The 21,751-nt window shown below is 57.6% G+C and overlaps 1 protein-coding gene across 1 annotated transcript in view; it reads left to right on the top strand.

Annotated features, from left to right (window-relative positions):
- TPO (thyroid peroxidase) overlaps positions 1 to 20,752 on the top strand; it is a gene marked incomplete at both ends in the record, with an annotated part of 34,495 nt that extends 13,743 nt beyond the window's left edge. The window contains 9 exons of the mRNA XM_081265175.1: positions 884 to 1,090; positions 1,713 to 2,231; positions 4,185 to 4,443; positions 5,629 to 5,799; positions 6,935 to 7,172; positions 9,337 to 9,545; positions 15,140 to 15,310; positions 16,896 to 17,027; positions 20,649 to 20,752. Coding sequence (XP_081121301.1) covers positions 884 to 1,090; positions 1,713 to 2,231; positions 4,185 to 4,443; positions 5,629 to 5,799; positions 6,935 to 7,172; positions 9,337 to 9,545; positions 15,140 to 15,310; positions 16,896 to 17,027; positions 20,649 to 20,752 — 2,010 coding nt within the window. The remainder of the gene's footprint in view (positions 1 to 883; positions 1,091 to 1,712; positions 2,232 to 4,184; positions 4,444 to 5,628; positions 5,800 to 6,934; positions 7,173 to 9,336; positions 9,546 to 15,139; positions 15,311 to 16,895; positions 17,028 to 20,648) is intronic.
- Positions 20,753 to 21,751: the final 999 nt, after the last annotated feature.

Here is a 21,751-nt window from a genome sequence, read left to right as displayed (position 1 = left end):
TGAACTGTGTGTCTCTCTGCATCCTCTGTTCAAAGCCACATCTCCGACCATTCAGAAAGGCACTTGGGGTTTAAGCACCCATGTTATCAGACTGCAAGCACCTGGAAATCCAAAATAATGCCTTCATCTTAGGTCCTTGACGCCATCACATCTGCAGGTTTTAGAATTCGGGAATAGACATCTTGGGGGGATGTTATTCTGCCCCCCAGAGCCCACCCTCCCACTCTGAGTGTTCATATGCATTCCCCATGCAAAACACATTTGCATCCCCACAGCATCAACTCAAGTGCAAACTCCAATCCACGTCCCTCCATCTAAATCCTCCAAATCAGGGATAGGGAGGCTCTGGGTGGGTTCTACCTGGAGACAAAATTCCTCTGCATCTGGATCTGTGAAAACCAATTGTCTGCCTCCAAAACACACTGGCTGGGCAGGTACAAGAGAGCAGTTGCAGACATCACAGTTCAGAAGGGAAGAAATGGGAAAAATCAGGAGTCACTGACCCCAAGCAAGGACAAAAACCACCTCGTGTGGCTGCACTGGGAATGAGACTCAGCCACTCAAGGACTAGTGTCCTGCACTACCTCATGCTAATAGCTAGATGTCCTGCAAATGTCATTCACATGATTTCCACAGCATCCCGAAAGCTCCTCCTTTTAGGTCCGCTTAGAGATGAGGAAACTAAACATGCCGGCATGTGCCTACAGTCACCACCAGGGGTGGCGGGTGCCAAAGTCCAGCTGTGCCTGTCTTCCAGCTCAGCTGTTCCCACCTGCCCACAGGGAGCAGGTTCCCACAGCACACACAGCCATCATGGAATGTGGGGTCCCAGACCTCATCTGTAGGCTGCTGCCTCACGACAAACCACTCTCTTCTCACCCAGGTTCGGGAGGTGACAAGGCAAGTTATCCAAGTTTCAAATGAGGCAGTGACAGAAGATGACCAGTACTCTGATTTCCTGACTGTGTGGGGACAATACATCGATCACGACATTGCACTCACACCTCAGAGCACCAGCTCCACTCCCTCCTGGGGAGGAGCTAATTGCCAGCTGACCTGCGAGAGCCGAGGCCCCTGCTTCCCCATACAGGTGATTTCCCAAAGTTTTAATTTCTATTATGAAACTAACATGTGCATTCAAAACTTAAACAGAAAAGTATGCGGTGGAATGCAGTTGTGTGGTGTGTGTGGGGGGGTGGGGGGCAGCTGCTGTGAATTTCCTGCATCCTCAGGCATTGCTGGTGCCCGTGGGCCGCACCCCCTGCTTGTGTGTGCGGGCTTCCACTTGCACTGTGCCTGCGGGGTGTGTACCTGGGAGGGTACCTCAGCAGTAATTCCCATTCATCGCTCCACAACTGATTAGACAAGAAGCTTCCAAGGTGAGCGCATGACAGTGCACCTGAACATCCCAAGGGGAGGAGAAGTTGCAGTTCCAAGACAGACAATAAACCAGTAGCCAGGACAAGTGTGAGTGTGAGGGCTGGATCCAAGCAAAGGGTCTCAGGGACCAGGACACGCTTGCCTGGGGTGGGTTCCACATCCGACAGGCTCTGCCTCTCCCTGCTAGGAGGGTAAACGCCCAGGCCACAGCAGGAAGAGGTTTGGTTGAGTACCAAGATGACCGGCCTGGTGGGCTTGTCTTGCTTGAGCCTACAAATGTCCTCAAAAGGGGTCCAGGGCCCGAGGTGACCCGCGTCTCCCCTCTGGCACAGCTTTCTTTTAATACTTCGCTGGCCGCTGGCACCGCGTGCTTACCCTTCTACCGCTCGTCCGCTGCCTGTGGCACCGGGGAACAGGGTGCTCTCTTCGGCAACCTGTCCATGGCCAACCCGCGACAGCAGATGAATGCCTTGACGTCCTTCCTTGATGCATCTACGGTGTATGGCAGCTCCCCAGGCGCAGAGAAGCAGCTGCGCAATTGGACCAGCGCCATGGGGCTTCTCCGGGTCAACACGCGCCACCAGGACGCAGGCCGCGCCTACCTGCCCTTCGTGCCGCAGCGTGCACCCGCCGCCTGCGCGCCAGCACCCGGCGCCTCCCGAGCTGCCCGCGCCCCCTGCTTCCTGGCAGGCGATGGCCGTGCCAGCGAGGTCCCTGCCCTGGCGGCCCTGCACACGCTGTGGCTGCGGGAGCACAACCGCCTGGCCGTGGAGCTCAAGGCCCTGAACGCGCACTGGAGCGCAGATACTGTCTACCAGGAGGCGCGCAAGATGGTGGGCGCTCTACACCAGGTGCGAACGTTGTCAGCCTGGGCTTCCGATCCCCGGGTGGGCCATCTGGGCGTCCCAAATATAAGTTGCAAGGTCATGGTGGGTGCCCAATCTGGGGCGGGCGAGGTCGTGGGGGGGGTCAGGGGAGGGCTTCACAAGATGTGTCCCCAACGTCATCGTGGACGCCCAGAACCGGTGCAGGTGAGGGCCCTGTGAGCACCCTTATGGGCAAGGTTACAGTGGGCATCTCCAGTGGGTGCCCAGTGGGCTCAGGCAAGGTCACAGTGGACATCTCCAGTGGGTGCCCAGTGGGCTCAGGCAAGGTCATGGTGGGTACCCCTATTCCTGTGCCCCACGCATCTGGGCAGGGTTCACTCAGGATATGGAGGACCCCTCTGGGCTCCTCTGTCCCAGCTGTTCACACACCCACCCCACCCCACCCCACGGAGGTGGCTGTCCTGGTGCCTGCAGCCTGAGGATGCTGCTGGTCTTCCTCCCCCAAAATCTTCTCTACCACCTGGGGGCCCTAAGTCTGATTTTTTTTTTTTTTTTTTTTTGTATTTTGAAAACAACAGAGACCTTAGTCATTTTTGTGTGTGAAAATTCTCAATTAGCAAATTAAACCAAAAGTCCATTTTGATTCTCTTCATTTTATGGTTTAATACAGACTCAGAGGGTCTTGAAAGGAGATTTCAGTAGGCCAGGTACTAGTTGTGATTTTAGGAAGGTCAACTACGAAATGCGGTCACTGGCTTCTCAGGAGGACTGCAGGCACGGCTGTCCACCAGCAGTCGCTCTCTGCAGTGTCCTCTGAGCCAGGCCCTGTGTAGACACCTGGTGTTGCCCTTTATCCTCAGAGGGCATCAGCCCTTGAGTTTCTGGGAGGAAGAGGGGCATGAGCCTCCAGAAGTTAGGCAGGGCAACAGGAGGGACTCACAGACCTTGACCGACCTCCACAAAGGTATCCAAATACTTAACACCTATGTGCACAGAGATGCTGTGGGCACAGACATGCCTTCCTGTATGTCCAGGACCCCAGCCTCTGCAAGGACCACCAGGAGCAGGAATTTGGGTGGGAGAGGCAACACAGGGAGCAGCTCTGGGAGGTGGACCCTAGCAGAGCCCCTGCCAGAGAGGAAGGAGAGACCCCCACCATGTTATTTCTGGGGTTCCTGCCCAAAGAGCTAAGGATGTTGCTGGGGGTAGTTCAGAAGGTCTCATGGGTATCCTGGTTCCTACCTGAGTTCTAACTGAGGACAGGTGTCCAGGGCACACACAGTCCTGGGCTTGCCTGCCATTTCCTTTCTGCCCAGAGGGCTTTGCTAGCACACACTGACCCACTGTCTGGATCCACTGTGTATCATATCTATAGGGGCTGCCAGGTAACACGCCGTGTGTACATAAAGCCGTGGACACAAGTTCATGTTCCCACAAAAACCTTCTGAAGGTGGGTGTTCCAGTGAGAATGAAAGGCTCCTCAGAGCCACACAGCTCAGGACCAGGCCTGTTGAGACTCAGGGCCACCAGGGTTCAGAGCCTCCAGGGCCAAGGTCCTGGAGAGGGATTGGGCTTCTGATTACGGGTCGGGTCTAGGGTGGAGAGGTTGCTCTTGGACCCAGGGAGGTCCAGGGAGAAAGCCGTGTCCCAAGCAACATTTCCGTGATTCTGCAGGCGGTGCCCTCTTCCAGCCACATCATCAGGCCAAGTTCTGCCAGGCTCGCCCTGCTGGAGGCCTGTTGGGTTCAGGGACGGCTCTGGTGTGTGGAGGGGCTGCCCTAGGGAGGTGGTATTTCCACTCTGTACCTATGTCTGGCAGGCCCTGACTGCTGTCCCAGCTGTCGCCGTGACCTTGGGCTCTGGGATGTTCCGGAAGCTGTTCTTCCTGGTGGCTGGCTCTGACCCTCATTTGACCAGGAGCAACCCTGGGCTCACCACAACCCCTGTCAGAAACTCACCTCCCGTCTTTCTGCACAGATCATCACCTTGCGGGATTACGTCCCCAGGATTCTGGGTCCTGAGGCCTTCAGGCAGTACGTAGGCCCCTATGAAGGCTACGACCCCACCGTGAACCCCACTGTGTCCAACATCTTCTCCACGGCTGCCTTTCGCTTCGGCCATGCTGCAGTTCACCCGCTGGTGAGGCGGCTGGATGCGGGCTTCCAGGAGCATGCCAGCCTGCCCAGGCTGCCTCTTCGGGACGCCTTCTTCAGCCCCTGGAGGCTCATCCAGGAAGGTGCGTCCTCCTCCTGCCCAGGGACACTGCTCTGCCCCGAGCTGTCAGAGGCCACATGGCCCCCTGATCTCCTGGTGGTGTGCAGGGAGAGAAGTTGGTCAGAGCCTTTTCAAAGTGGACTGTTGCTCAAATCCTTTTCTGTCATTTCTAAAGATCCTGGGCACTGGGCATAAGTTATTCTAGGGCTCTGCACCGTGGCTGCAGACACCGCAGTAGAAACCCCCTTTGCCTGGCGGCAGCACCTCTGACTCCCCACTGCTCGGCTTGACGGTTCCCTGGTTAAGGTCAGGGCAGTGAGCTCAGGGTGCTGACAGCCAGGTAGCTGAGCAATGAGTCATTTAGAGTGACAGTTTAATTCCCTGGTTGGGCTTGGGAGGGCCATTTGCAGTTTCCCTTCATCTCTTCTCTCTCTTTTCCCTATGTTCTTCTGTCTGTCTGGAAGGTTCTGAACTGTTGATTCTAAACTCACAAGTTGGTGACTCCAAGTGGGTGCTGGGTGTAGTGGTGACTAGGTGACCGTGCCTGGCAGGTGACAGTAGGCTCGTTGTCCCCTGTTTAAACAAAATGCTGTTGAGCAGAGCTGGTAGAGTGAGGCCAAGGGTCTCTCCAGCTCACTCCACACAGGCAGAGGCACATCATGAATGCTGCTTAGTGTTTGGGGGGAAGCATGAGACCTCCTGGCCCTTGGCAGACTATCACATGTCACTGGAGTCACATGACATGGGGTGGGTGGGACCTCAGAGGCTCTAGTCTGTCTCCACCATCACCTGCTATGAGGAGACCCCAGGCCTGGGGTGACAGGATGGGGCCTGAGTACCCTGCAGCTCCTGGGGCCAAGCAATGTCCTCTTCTTACTGTTCCAGACAGCAGAGTCTGGCAAATGCTTCTTTGGGTGTCCAAGCTTCTGCTATGATGAGCAGAAGGAAAAACTTCAGTAGCAAGGGCCCATTGCCAGGGTCCCTTGGGTTCTGAAGGTCCATCCTCGACCCTGGTATGGTCAGTGCCAGGTCTGTAGCTAACCCACCCCCAAGGGCCCCACCCTGAGAGTCTCTGGAAATCACTGACTCTCAGAAGGAGATTCATCAGCTGACACAAACACATTTGTTGCCAAGGTACTTGATGATGGAGAACTGCTTCTCCGGGACGTAGTACAGACTTTCCTTGGCTCTTATACCGCATTCCCAGGTGGCTTGGACCCGATAGTGAGAGGCCTTCTTGCACGACCAGCCAAGCTGCAGGTGCAGGACCAGCTGATGAATGAGGACCTGACTGAAAGGCTCTTCGTGCTGGCGCAGCCAGGCGCCCTGGATCTGGCATCACTGAACCTGCAGAGGGGCCGTGACCATGGCCTGCCAGGTCTGTTGGTGTCCTCAGACCCCATGCCCATGCCTGCTGTGTGCCTGGCCAGATCAGCCAGCTGTCCTGTGAGGGACTGACCTGAAATGAAATCTGCTGCCAGACCCTAAACCAGGGCTCTTGAGGCTCTGCTCCATGCGCCCCAAGAGGCCACTCCAGCCACCTGCAGGAAATGGCCCAAGGTGACCCTGAGCCCCAAGGCAGGGAGCTGAGGGGTTCCCACCATGGCTCAGCAGCCTCATCCTCCATGCATCTGTGTGTGCACTTAGCACTGCTGAGTGCCCATAATGTGCAAGGCACCAACGTCAGAATAGTCACAGGCCTGGCACCTGCAGAAGGCAGAGGAGCAGGCAAGAGAGCATGAGCTGCTGCGTAGCCTGGCATGGAGCAGTTCCAAAGTTGATCACTCGGGAACCAGGGGGCTGCAGAAGGCAGAGGAGCAGGCAAGAGAGCATGAGCTGCTGCGTAGCCTGGCATGGAGCAGTTCCAAAGTTAATCACTGGGGAACCGGGGGCTGCAGAAGGCAGAGGCTGAACCAAGATGAATAGGATGGGACCAAAGGCAGGTGCCAGTTGGGGCCTAGTGAGGACCCAGGAAGAGCAGGCAGCAGCCCAGCAAAGCTGGAGCATGAGCCAGAGGGCTCCCAGAGAGGGGAACAGCTCAGGGCACTTGATGAGTGCAGAGGGAGTCAGCGGGAAAAGTTGGGCCCACGCCAGCGCAGGGCCCTATCTTCCTTGTGGGAAGATTCTCCTGGAGCAAGGGATAGTGGTGTGGGAGAGGGGTGCTGAGAGGTCTTCAGAGCAAGAGATGATAGGTCAGAGGGAAAGCAGGTAAGCTCACAGTGTGTCCACTTCCCTGTGTGTGCATGCAAGGCAGGGAGGGAGCCAGGTTCCCTTGTGCTCCTGGGGGCCTTGCGGGCACAGGCCTGAAGAGGAAGGGCCCCTCTCTAGAGAATGGAGCACGCAATGCCCTGCTTCCACGCTGATGCCCGGCTCTTGCCTCCACTCACCTAGGAACAGACCCTTCTGGAGTACTGAGCCTGTGCCCAAGCCTATTGAGCTCTGAAGGGTGATGTTTTGGTCTGTCTGCATCTGGGAGTGGGGACCCTGGTGAATCAGGCCCCTCTTTCTTGTAGGGTACAACAGATGGAGAGAGTTCTGTGGCTTGCCTCGGCTAGAGACCGCAGCCGACCTGAGCAGGGCCATTGCCAACAGGAGCGTTGTCCGCAAGCTAATGGACTTGTACAAGCATCCGGACAACATCGACGTCTGGCTGGGTGGCTTAGTGGAGGACTTCTTGCCCAGGGCCCGAACGGGTCCCCTTTTTGCGTGCATCATTGGGAGGCAGATGAAGGCGCTGAGAGATGGGGACAGGTAGGTGCGTGTGGCAAGCCTCTGTCCCGTAGCTGCTGCTCCACAGGGGCACTGCTGGTCCTGCCATCCGGGGGTTGAGCCCAGGGCCTCAGGGGGACTAGACAAGCTCGCTGCCACTGAGCCACACCCCAGTCCTCTGCATACTGGCCTTGGGTGAAGCGGCCAGGCCTGGCTCAAATACTGGCTCCACTCCCAGTACTCAGTGACCCTGGGCAGGCCATCTGTCAATCACAGTTTCCTCCACTGTACAATGAGGAAAGGAGGATGAGGCATGAGGATATCCTAAGTGCCGCAGTCTGGCGGGGCACAAAATCACGAGCCACTCACACCTTGTAGATTCAAACAGCAACTCTTTATTCTCGAACTGTCTACACACAGGTTCTGGGCAAAATCCACGTTCTGGGCAAAATTCACGTACTCCACCAGGCTCTGAATCCCAAATACTTTCTGAATCCCGCGAGAACTCAACGGGAACTCAAGGAGCAGGCGGGTGCTTGAGGCAGCAGGATATGCCCTATTCCCAGGAGGGTACACCTTAAACGTGGAACCGCCCTAAACCCAAGGAGCAGGATACCCCCTAATCCCAGCAGGATACACCCTAAACCTGGATCCGCCCTGGTCCTTGAGCAAGGTCACCTTACTCAAGCATACATGCAATGTCACTGCAAATGACCTGGGTCCAAAGGCAAGCCCATTTCCACAATGGAGAGTCCTTCCTCTAAGCAACATGGAGTAGGCTGACAAAGAAATTGCCATGCGTCATTCCTACTTGGCAATGGCTCTCAGCACCTAAGCACTTAAAATGTGAATTCCTGCAGGTTGATCTCCCGCATTTCTAATCTCACAAACAAGCAGCAGGGAATGAAAATCAAACTGTCTCTCATGACAACCTGAAACTGCTCCACCTTTGGGCATTCTCTGAAATAGCTGCTGAAGCTGCAGAGGTGGACTGACGGGGTGCCAAGGCCCAGGCCAGACCTAGAGCCCAGGAGCAGGCTGCAGCTGCATGGACAGGCCACCCACCTTTCCACCTCGGGTTCCACCCTGCAGCCCAACCAAGCTGCACCCACAGCCCAGCCCAGCCCATGCTGTGCCCTCCTCCGCTGCAGCCTAGAGCTCTGAACCTTGCACAACTGGAGTCCGAGAGGCCAGCTGTTTCCACACCTCACTCAGCTCCAGACACCGCACTGAGACTGATGCCCACGTGGCTTAGAACACCTGTGTTGTTGGGAATGACACAGAAAAGAGCAATGATGTATATGGTGACCCTCTCACCTGCAGTTCTCCCTCCCTCCCTCCCTCCCTCCCTCTCTCTCTCTCTCTCTCTCTCTCTCTCTCTCTCTCTCTCTCTCTCCCCCTAAATCAAATTGTTTCCAAGCATATTTGAGTTCTTTTTAGAGAGGAATCAGCCACATACTTAGGATCCAGTCCTTCTTTCCAATACAAATTTTGCCATTAATTTTTGAGATGCAACATTTCAAATGCCTGAGAATATCTGGGCAGAAGTAACTAGGAGAATATTCTCCCTGAAATGTGTATCTTTCACATTCATGGGGTTTGGGGCACCCTAGGTCCTGAGAGCCCCTGACTTGGTAGTGGCCCGTGTGCCCAGCTGGGTGCTGCAGGACCTCAGGTCCAGAGCCAGCCGCAGGTCTGCGGTCTGAATGATTCTGGTCCTGAGCATTCACGACTGAACGTCTCACAGTCCAGACTCTGCTCAAGCGTAGATTGGGGCCCTTCTCCCATTCGAAGGGAATGTCCCCGTGTGGTGCACTCAGGTCAGATGCTGTTGGGCTTTGTCCATGGTGTCACTGTCTTCTAGGAAAGCGAGGCTATCTCCAACGGGCCGACCTCCCTGACCACCCTTGCCTAGAGGAGGAGGTGTGAGCCTGGCTGCAGTCTAGACAGCCGTGGGTGCTGATGGCTGTCTGCCTGGCCACGCTTGCATCTGCACCCTGGGCTGACTGCAGCAAGCCAGATTGGCAGGGAGAACCGTGTCCATCCCGTGCTACCCCACAGACGGGCCCACGTCAGGGCTGGGGCCCTCCTGGCCCCCCACCTGGCCTTCCTGCTTGGTCCTGCCTTACCGCGGAGCCGTTTAGCCAAGGAGACAGAAGCGGGCCAGAGCATCCACTGGTCAGCTCATGCTCCCCACCCCATGCAGGTTCTGGTGGGAGAACAGTGCGGTCTTCACGGAGGCTCAGAGGCGGGAGCTGGGCAAGCACTCACTGCCCCGGGTGCTCTGTGACAACACTGGCCTCACCAGCGTGCCCGTGGACGCCTTCCGCACCGGGACATTCCCTCAGGACTTTGTCCCCTGCGCCAGCATCCCCCGCCTGGACCTGGAGGCGTGGAAGGAGACCCTTCCCCAAGGTGACGCCAGCCCCTTGTGGCCCGTGGGCCCAGCAGCACCCATGAGCTGTGACCCCTCTGTGCCCAGGTGCCCTGGCCTGAAAAGTGGCCAGTGAGAGGACCCTTTAGGATGTGGTGTTGACAGATGGCTACACAGAGAGCACAACACCAGCAAAACCTGAAGGCCCCCTGGACGGGTCCACAAAGCAGCTGTGCTGACGTTGGCTTCACCTTGTCAGCACCTAATCACCATGTCACAGTGTCCATTGCAGAATAGGTCTCACCACACACGCCACACACACCACACACCACACACACACCACACACACCACACCTACACCACACACGCCACACACACCACACCTACACCACACACGCCATACACACCACACCTACACCACACACGCCATACACACCACACCTACACCACACACGCCATACACACCACACCTACACCACACACGCCATACACACCACACCTACACCACACATGCCATACACGCCACACCTACACCACACACGCCATACACGCCACACCTACACCACACACACCACACCTACACCACACACACCACACACGCCACACCTACACCACACACGCCATACACACCACACCTACACCACACACGCCATACACACCACACACCACACACCACACACACCACACCTACACCACACACGCCACACACGCCACACCTACACCACACACGCCACACACGCCACACACCACACACAACACACACGCCACACCTACACCACACACGCCACACACGCCACACCTACACCACACACGCCATACACGCCACACCTACACCACACACGCCACACACGCCACACCTACACCACACACGCCATACACACCACACCTACACCACACACGCCACACACGCCACACCTACACCACACACGCCATACACACCACACCTACACCACACACGCCATACACACCACACACCACACACCACACACCACACACACCACACCTACACCACACACGCCACACACGCCACACCTACACCACACACGCCACACACGCCACACCTACACCACACACGCCACACACGCCACACCTACACCACACACGCCATACACGCCACACCTACACCACACACGCCACACACGCCACACCTACACCACACACGCCATACACGCCACACCTACACCACACACGCCACACACACCACACACCACACACCACACACCACACACACCACACCTACACCACACACGCCACACACACCACACACCACACACACACCACACACACCACACCTACACCACACACGCCACACACACCACACCTACACCACACACGCCATACACACCACACCTACACCACACACGCCATACACACCACACCTACACCACACACGCCACACACGCCACACCTACACCACACACGCCACACACGCCACACCTACACCACACACCACACACGCCACACACACCACACACCACACACACACCACACACACCACACCTACACCACACACACCACACACACCACACCTACACCACACACGCCATACACACCACACCTACACCACACACGCCATACACACCACACCTACACCACACACGCCATACACGCCACACCTACACCACACACGCCATACACACCACACCTACACCACACACACCACACACGCCACACCTACACCACACACGCCATACACACCACACCTACACCACACACGCCACACACACCACACACCACACACCACACACCACACACACCACACCTACACCACACACGCCACACCTACACCACACACGCCACACCTACACCACACACACCACACACACCACACACCACACACAACACACACAACACACCTACACCACACACGCCACACACACCACACCTACACCACACACGCCACACCTACACCACACACGCCACACCTACACCACACACGCCACACACACCACACCTACACCACACACGCCACACCTACACCACACACACCACACACACCACACACCACACACAACACACACACCACACCTACACCACACACGCCACACACACCACACCTACACCACACACGCCACACCTACACCACACACGCCACACCTACACCACACACGCCACACACACCACACCTACACCACACACGCCACACCTACACCACACACGCCACACCTACACCACACACACCACACACCACACACCACACACCACACACAACACACACCACACACACCACACCTACACCACACACGCCACACACACCACACCTACACCACACACGCCACACCTACACCACACACGCCACACACACCACACCTACACCACACACGCCACACCTACACCACACACGCCACACCTACACCACACACACCACACACCACACACCACACACCACACACAACACACACCACACACACCACACCTACACCACACACGCCACACACACCACACCTACACCACACACGCCACACCTACACCACACACACCACACCTACACCACACACGCCACACCTACACCACACACACCACACACCACACACCACACACCACACACAACACACACCACACACACCACACCTACACCACACACGCCACACCTACACCACACACGCCACACCTACACCACACACACCACACACACCACACACCACACACTACACACAACACACACCACACACACCACACCTACACCACACACACCACACACCACACACCACACACCACACACGCCACACCTACACCACACACGCCACACCTACACCACACACACCACACACCACACCACACACAACACACACACCACACCTACACCACACACGTCACACACACCACACACACCACACCTATATCACACACACCACACACACCACACCTACACCACACACGCCATACACACCACACCTACACCACACACGCCACACCTACACCACACACACCACACACACCACACACCACACACCACACACCACACACACCACACACCACACACACACCACACACACCACACCTACACCACACACGCCACACACACCACACCTACACCACACACGCCATACACACCACACCTACACCACACACGCCACACCTACACCACACACGCCACACCTACACCACACACCACACACACACCACACACACCACACCTACACCACACACGCCACACACACCACACCTACACCACACACACCACACCTACACCACACACACCACACACACCACACACCACACACCACACACAACACACACACCACACCTACACCACACACACCACACCTACACCACACACGCCACACCTACACCACACACGCCACACACACCACACCTACACCACACACGCCACACCTACACCACACACGCCACACCTACACCACACACCACACACACACCACACACACCACACCTACACCACACACGCCACACACACCACACCTACACCACACACACCACACCTACACCACACACACCACACACACCACACACCACACACCACACACAACACACACACCACACCTACACCACACACGCCACACACACCACACCTACACCACACACACCACACCTACACCACACACGCCACACCTACACCACACACGCCACACACACCACACCTACACCACACACGCCACACCTACACCACACACACCACACACGCCACACCTACACCACACACACCACACACACCACACACCACACACAACACACACACCACACCTACACCACACACGCCACACACACCACACCTACACCACACACGCCACACCTACACCACACACGCCACACCTACACCACACACGCCACACACACCACACCTACACCACACACGCCACACCTACACCACACACGCCACACCTACACCACACACGCCACACCTACACCACACACACCACACACCACACACCACACACCACACACAACACACACCACACACACCACACCTACACCACACACGCCACACACACCACACCTACACCACACACGCCACACACACCACACCTACACCACACACGCCACACCTACACCACACACGCCACACACACCACACCTACACCACACACGCCACACCTACACCACACACGCCACACCTACACCACACACACCACACACCACACACCACACACCACACACAACACACACCACACACACCACACCTACACCACACACGCCACACACACCACACCTACACCACACACGCCACACCTACACCACACACACCACACCTACACCACACACGCCACACCTACACCACACACACCACACACCACACACCACACACCACACACAACACACACCACACACACCACACCTACACCACACACGCCACACCTACACCACACACGCCACACCTACACCACACACACCACACACACCACACACCACACACTACACACAACACACACCACACACACCACACCTACACCACACACACCACACACCACACACCACACACCACACACGCCACACCTACACCACACACGCCACACCTACACCACACACACCACACACCACACCACACACAACACACACACCACACCTACACCACACACGTCACACACACCACACACACCACACCTATATCACACACACCACACACACCACACCTACACCACACACGCCATACACACCACACCTACACCACACACGCCACACCTACACCACACACACCACACACACCACACACCACACACCACACACCACACACACCACACACCACACACACACCACACACACCACACCTACACCACACACGCCACACACACCACACCTACACCACACACGCCATACACACCACACCTACACCACACACGCCACACCTACACCACACACGCCACACCTACACCACACACCACACACACACCACACACACCACACCTACACCACACACGCCACACACACCACACCTACACCACACACACCACACCTACACCACACACACCACACACACCACACACCACACACCACACACAACACACACCACACACACCACACCTACACCACACACGCCACACACACCACACCTACACCACACACGCCACACCTACACCACACACACCACACACACCACACACCACACACCACACACAACACACACACCACACCTACACCACACACACCACACACACCACACACCACACACTACACACCACACACAACACACACCACACACACCACACCTACACCACACACAACACACACACCACACCTACACCACACACGCCACACACACCACACACACCACACCTATATCACACACACCACACCTATACCACACACACCACACACACCACACCTACACCACACACAGTACACACCTTACACACATCACACACATATCACACCCTACACATACATGCACACTATATGTACACACACCAGACACATTGCATACACACCATACGTACAGACACAACACACACCGCACACACCTCACACACAGTAGCACACCCACACACACCGTGCACATACTGGGAGACATGTGTTTCTGGCCCATCTGTCCTAGATGGGAGGCAGACAGTGAGCACAGCTCTCTGAAGCCCCGTCTCCAGGTGGCCTGTCTGCAGGGCTGGGCTGCCTAGAGGTGTGATGAGTGTGCACCTGCGTCTTCCCCGAGGTCTGACTGCACTGTGACCTTGGCCCCACACAGGTGGCAAGTGTGGCTTCCCGGGCCAGGTGGACCATGGGGGCTTCGTGCACTGCGAGGAGTCTGGGACACAGGTGCTGGTGTATTCCTGTCACCACGGGTTCATGCTGCAAGGGCAGGAGCGGGTCAGCTGCACCCAGGACGGGTGGGACCTCCAGCCCCCCGTGTGCAAAGGTCAGTATTACCCAGGGGCATGTGGGTTAGGGACGATCCCAGAGCACCTGCTGTGTGAAGAGCAATGCCACAAAACCCCGTCCTCCTGGCCAGTAGCTCTGCACGGCGGAGCTGCTCCAGCCCAGCGAGTCAGACTCGCCATGGCCGGCCACTCCCAGGGTGCCCGGACCGCAGAGCGCCAGGACAGCAGCATCGATCGTGATTGACAGAGCAGTTTGGGCCCGGGGAGAGCACAAGGAGCCAGGCAGCCACCCAGAGAGAACCACAGAGCAAGTTTCCCAGGTGGAGTGGCAGAGGAGGTTCCCACCCCAGGCCGAGGAGTCACACCGGCCCATGGCCCGCCAAGCCCAGGAGGAAAGAGACCATGCAAGGACGCACATGTTTGCAGCAGAAACAAGACAGAGCCCAGGGGACATGGTGGGTTTGCAGCAGAGAGGAGACAGAGCCCAAGGGTTTAGGTTCTGCAGAGTTGAGTGTGGGAGAAGAGAGAGCTCTGAGATGGTGGCACTGGCCACGCAGCAGGGGCCTGGGCTCCATGCTGCTGTGCAGCCTGCTGGCAAGTGACCAACGTGTCCACTCTATGCTGTCCACTTCCTGCAGCAGAAACATTTTGTTTACATTTTGACATTTCAAGATATTTGGGCCTTGAAGGGTTGCGATGGCCAGTTACTTCCAGACCCTGACAGTGAATAAGAGACCCAAAGTATCTGCCTGGTCAGATGTAGGTGTGGCCACCACACCAGCCATCCAGGTGCCACTGAGGACAGAACAGGGGTGAGGAGGAGAAGTCCAGCAGCGGCTGGGGACGGTGTCTGGGAGAACCTCATGGGGGCTCTGTGGCCAGCAGCACCTGAACCCACCCCGAGCCAGGCTCTTCCAGGAGATCCTGAGAGATGGGGACAGTGCATGTGAATTAAAGACCCTGGGACCAGTCCTGACCCTCTCCTTGCTCTGGCCACTGACCTGCTGGAAATCCAGTTGCTCCCCAGGAGCTAAGTTTCTGTGTGCCACCGGGTGTCCAGGTGCCTGGTGAGGATGGCAGGGTGGTCAGCTCACTGGTTATCAACTAGGTCCCTCGGTGAAGGCACAGAGTGGAGAACAGGGCCCCTGCCCGTCACTGTCAATGTGGCGAGTGCTCAGAAGCTGGTCTGCACTCCCACCCCAGAGCTGTCCTATAGAGCCAGCTAACAGAGACGGCCAGCCTAGAGCCTCAGCCATGGCATACACCCAGAGGAAAGTGACAGGCTTGTGTGTGCCGTGTACTTAACGTCTTCCTGAAAGGGCAGAGAGGTGGAAGGCTGGGGGACAGGATGGGCGTGAGCGGAGGCTCTGTGTGCAGGGGAGGGCGGCACTGCTGGACCACGGCCTGCCGGGCTGGGCAGGCTCAGCAGGGCCAACAGGAGCCGGTGCACCTCCCCATATTCTCCCTGTGGGAGTCAGCCAGCAAGAGGTGGGCTCTGGGGTCTGAGGGTGGCATCCCTGGTCCTCTGCACCAGGGCTGGGCCTAAATCCGGGCTGCCTGCAGGAGGGGCCGGGCGGGGAGGGCCGCTCTCCTCCTGCTGATGACCTGGCACTGTTTTCCCAGATGTGGACGAGTGTGCAGACCCCACGCACCCACCCTGCCACGCCTCTGCCCAGTGCAGGAACACCAAGGGCAGCTTCCTGTGTGTGTGCACCGACCCCTACGTGCTGGGCGAGGACCAGCGGACCTGCGTGGGTGAGCGCCTCCTGGCTGTGTCCAGGGCACCCCGTGTTCAGCGCAGTCAGTCAGGAGAGCTCTTCTGAGCTCTGCTGCCGGGGGGCAGGGTGGGGCCTGAGGCCACCTCGCCTAGCAAGAGACTGTCACCCCAGGGGCTCTGTGCCCAATGCAAGTAGGCTGGGACCCAGAGCTCCTACTCCGTGCCAACCCCCGTTGGCCACACAGCTGGCCTGTCCAGAAGCAGGCGGGTCCAGAGATTCTCCAGCTTCTTTCCTTCAAGCTCACACCCCTCTGCCTGGCCCGGGCAGCAAGGGTCTGCCTGTAGGTCTGTCTGTCCCACGGGAACTGGGTGCCCAGCAAAGTCCTTCAGGGTGATGATCTGCTCTGCTTCAGGGACAGTGTTCATCCTCACCAGAGGTTAGGGAGCCCTGCCATCAGCTGGGCACTGCTGCAAACCTTCCGCTGATTCATCCGCTGAGTTGTCTCTGAGGGAAGCACGGTGATTAATCCCCACTCTTCAGATGAGGAGTCTGGGGAACAGAGAAGTTGAGTGACTTTCTTAGGGCCACACAGCCACTCAGTTGCAGAGGTGGGTGTGTAAGTTGGCTTCTAGTTCTTATAAAAAACTATACACTGGGGGAGTTAAAGCGGATTTTATTTAGCTACCACAGTAGGGGAGAGAGACCTTCTTATAGAACTGAGCTCACTCCAATGAGCAAAGACACTCAGGAGTGTGAATGTGTAGCCTGAGGGCAGAGAGAAGGCCTTGTGGATGGGAAATGCTGAGAGGAGCTTCCCAGACATAGCAGTCAGCAGGGCATCTTGCTGACCTGGCCTAGAAGAGCCCACTGGCAAGAAAGGGCATGCCAAGGTCTGGCCAGAGGAGGTGACTTGGCTGCTGTTGGTGCAGCAGGGTCCACGGCTTGCTGGCCTGGGCTGAGAGGGCCGTAGGGCATTGCTCGTTCTGCCCCCACGCTGATGCTGGGAGCCCCTTCCCTGAGCCGCACCACCTGCACCTCTCATAGCCACTGTGGCCCCTTTCCCCAAGCCTCCATGCATGCCCAGCCCCCACACTGCCCCCAGGGCATCCCCCAGAGCTCTGCTGTGCCTTCCTTCTGGAAAGGTCTGTAGTAAAACAGGAAGGCAGCCTACCACGCACCCCAGGGAGGTTGGGCGGCTCTGCAGCAGGCGGCACTCCACTCTGCCCGTCCTGAGGGATGTTTCACTCTTCTGGTCCCAGACGAAGGCAGGTGCAAGGACCAGGATCAGACTCTTAGCCCCTGGCCAGCCCCCTACTCCACATCTGGACCTCTCCAGCCCCTCCCCAGCACCAGGGTGGGCTTCAGGGTGAGCCGGCTGCTTGAGCCAGTGGCTTGGCACTGCTGGGCTCTCAGGCCCAAGGCAGGAGTGCCCCTGGCTTCCTCCAGCCACTCTTGCTGCCTCATGGACTCCTCTCAGGCAGCCTCCCCTCGGGCAGCCTCCTCCCAGGCAGCCTTCTCCCGGGAAGCCTCCTCTCGGGCAGCCTCCTCTTGGGCTATGACGTCTCTTCTCAGCTGCTCTCTTCTCTCAAACCTGCTGTTTCCTCGGCCTCCGATTTCAATCACGTTTTCTCTATATTTGAATGGATCCTCTTTTTATTTTAAACAAGATTGCGCCTGGTCAGGGTAAAGTACAGAAAACTGAAGCTTTTGCACTGAGATTTTTAATGAGACCTTTTGTTTCAAACACCATCTGGGTGCAGACTGGCGAGGTAGCCCGCAGCGTGCTGACCATGAACATAGGATGGCAGTCAGGGCTGCTTGGTGCACTCACTTTTGGAGACTCTAGAAAGCTGGTTCAGAAACATGCCCAGGCGGCCACGGAGGATACTTGAGCCCACTTTCAAATTTCCCTGTTGCTATAGCCTCAGAAATATTTGCTGTATTTTTGGTAATGTCTTTTTAGCCTGTGAGATGGCTCTAAGGAGCCCTAGGAAAAACTTCTGTGCTGTTCCCAACAGAAGCCACCTCAGATGCCCCTCCTGGACATTCGGCTCAGGACTATCTGCAGAGGGTCTCTCTGAATGCTAAATACTGAAGGCAGGAAGATTTTTAGGAAAAACAACAACAACATTGTTTCTCCACTCTTCCGTGTTCCACAAGAACTAAAGGTGTCTGAGAGCCCAGGCACATGGCAGGCAGGACCCTGTGTCACGGGGCTGGGGTGGGACTGAGGCAGGTCTGCCCGTCAGGCAAGGGTGAAAATGGCCTCCGTGCATAACCTCCACCGGCCCTCCCTGTCTCAGGAGCTGGTCTGGAAGGGTGATGGGGGTGCAGGCAGAGGCGGGGTGTATGCTCATGTACGAAGACGGCACAGCCGGGCAGCCTGCTGGCAGTAGGACCGCCAGGCTGGGGCTCAGGGAGGTGGGCTTCATGCCTGCAGAGGCTCTGGGAGCTCCATGGTGCCCCCAAGTCAAACATTTCCTAGGGAGGGGAGCTGGATTGGGGTGGGAGTTGGGGTGTTCTGCCTGAACACTTTCCACCCAATAGAAAGCCCAGGAGGTTGTGGTAAGAAAGGCACACTGTCCCCAGCTTGCAGGAGGGGCTACACCCTGAGAGTCAATAAGAAGGGGTGGGGACAGAGGGCAGGAAGAAGGGGTGAGGCCGAGAGGAAGCAGCTGGAGGCAGGGTGAGTTCCCCGGTCTGTCCATCCAGACCAGCGGCTGCATGCCTGGCCTCGTGGAGGCTGGCCCCTACAACTAGACCACACCTGGGAAGGATGCCAGTGTCAGTCTGTATCATCCGAGCACGGAGCCAGGCCCAGGGCTGAGCGTCCAGGCCAGCCCTGCCCACCAGGAGGGTCTGCACCTAGTTCTTCCTGCCACGGCAAACTTCCCAGCGCACCGGTCACTGCTTGACCTCTGCTTGGCCAGACTCCCCATGGACTATACTGGCTGAGAGGGTTTAAGTTTTAAAAGTGAGTTTCCATCTCTGCTTGGTTTCTCCTTGGCCACCAACTGTGCTGGAGAGCCAGGAAGGAACTGCTGATCAGCCCCGTCAGTAGCAAGCCTAGGACATCAGAGCCGGGCCCAGCTCACAGCCCACAGAAAGCATGGAGGTTGGCCTTGAGGGGCCAGAAGCCCTCCTGCCAGGATGATGGCAGGGAGGTCCCACCCAGGAGGACACACCAGCGGTTCCAGCCCCAGCCCTGCCGGGGCCAGGCTTCCTCTCCCAGCCTTCTCGTCTGTCCAAGACCACATGGCCCTCTGCTTTGGGTCTCTGCAGGCTGCCCGTCCTAGCCTCAGGTCGACCTTCTGGTGGCTTCTGCAGAAACCAGAACCGGCCCCTGAGTGAGGCCACCGTGTTGGGCCCACTTCCTTCCTGTGGGACCCCAGGCTCCCTGGGGTCAGGACACTGCGCCCTCCTGCCTGCAGGGACCTTCCCTTTCTACCCTGCAGCTGCAAGGCAGGTGGCCAGAAGCCAAAGCACTCTCGGGGTCGTGCCCTGTCCCTGCCTCCTCCCAGGCCCCATATGCCCAGGGCTGGGCTTGCTGTCTACAAGGCTTTCCTGGGCCGGTGACTGGCCCCCACGGCTGATGCCGTGAGCCAGGTCAGATGCTCTGCAGCCCAGGTGGCTCCCTGACCATCTCTGTCCTCGCCAGACTCTGGCAGGCTTCCGCGGACGTCCTGGGTCTCCATGGCACTGGGCGCACTGCTCATCGCCAGCTTGGCAGCCCTCACCTGGACCGTGATCTTCAGGTGGTAAGTCCCACACCCTCTCCTGCTTCCTTAGACCTGGCAGTTTCTCTCCTCTGGACACGGCCTGCAGAGAAGCTGCCTTGTTACCTGAAGCCATTTACAGGTCTGCTATCCCAGACACAGTGGCCCCAGAGTCATTCTGTGTCTCGAACCCCGCCGTCTAGGACTTCTGTTGTGCTATGGGCAGAGAAGGTGGGGTGGCCACGCTCAGGCCTTGGGTAGTGTCCTGCCTCTGTGGACAGGGTTCTCAGAGGAAGAGTCTTCTGCACATGGAAAGCCGTAAGTGAAGCCGAGTGTTCGTGTGGAGGACAGCACTGCCATCCGAATGCCCCCACGGCAAGTCTGAGGGGTGTTCTCTGTGAAGGAACCTGGCTGGGGGTCCTCCAGGACTGGCCTTTCCTTCGCCCTACGGGAGAGACTCGGGCTCTGTCCTCACCCTGCTGCGGCTCACCTGAAGCTCTGAAGAACCAGCTCTGGCCATCACAAATGTCTCACACAGTGGTTCATTTTACATAGAAAGTACTGAAGACAAATGGACGGCCAAGGGTGAGAAGTCGCGGGTGCCCAGGCTGGGCCCCAGCACCCCCGACTCCCAGCAGCACCCGCATGTGCGTGTGGGCCTCTGGGACTCCACCTGCACACCCCTCCCCACAGAGGCACGCCCTCTCTCCCTGGAGCCAGCGACCTCCTTGGGGGAGGAGGAGGGTCTTCCCAGGGTCTGACGCCCTTTCCTGCAGAGCTCTGCTGCAGGTCTCCAGCAGGACCCGCAGCGCGTCCTAGCGTGGACGGTGGGGGTGTCCTCAAGGATGCCTCTCATTTCCAGCAGCCTGATGGTTCCGGTGAGTCCCAGCACACCAAGAAACACTGGCCACCTGAGCTGAGAGGTGACTTCTGCACACCTTTCACACAGACATGGTTTTAAAAAACCAAAACCGTGAGCCTTAGCCAACCAGGATCACAGGGTCCTCGCTTCCAGAGGGTCCTGTCTGGTTGCCACGCGTGGCCT

This window comes from Spermophilus citellus (assembly GCF_964194105.1).
Source record: "Spermophilus citellus genome assembly, chromosome: 13".
Lineage (NCBI taxonomy): Eukaryota > Metazoa > Chordata > Mammalia > Rodentia > Sciuridae > Spermophilus > Spermophilus citellus.
This window is presented reverse-complemented; position numbering and strand designations above follow the sequence as displayed.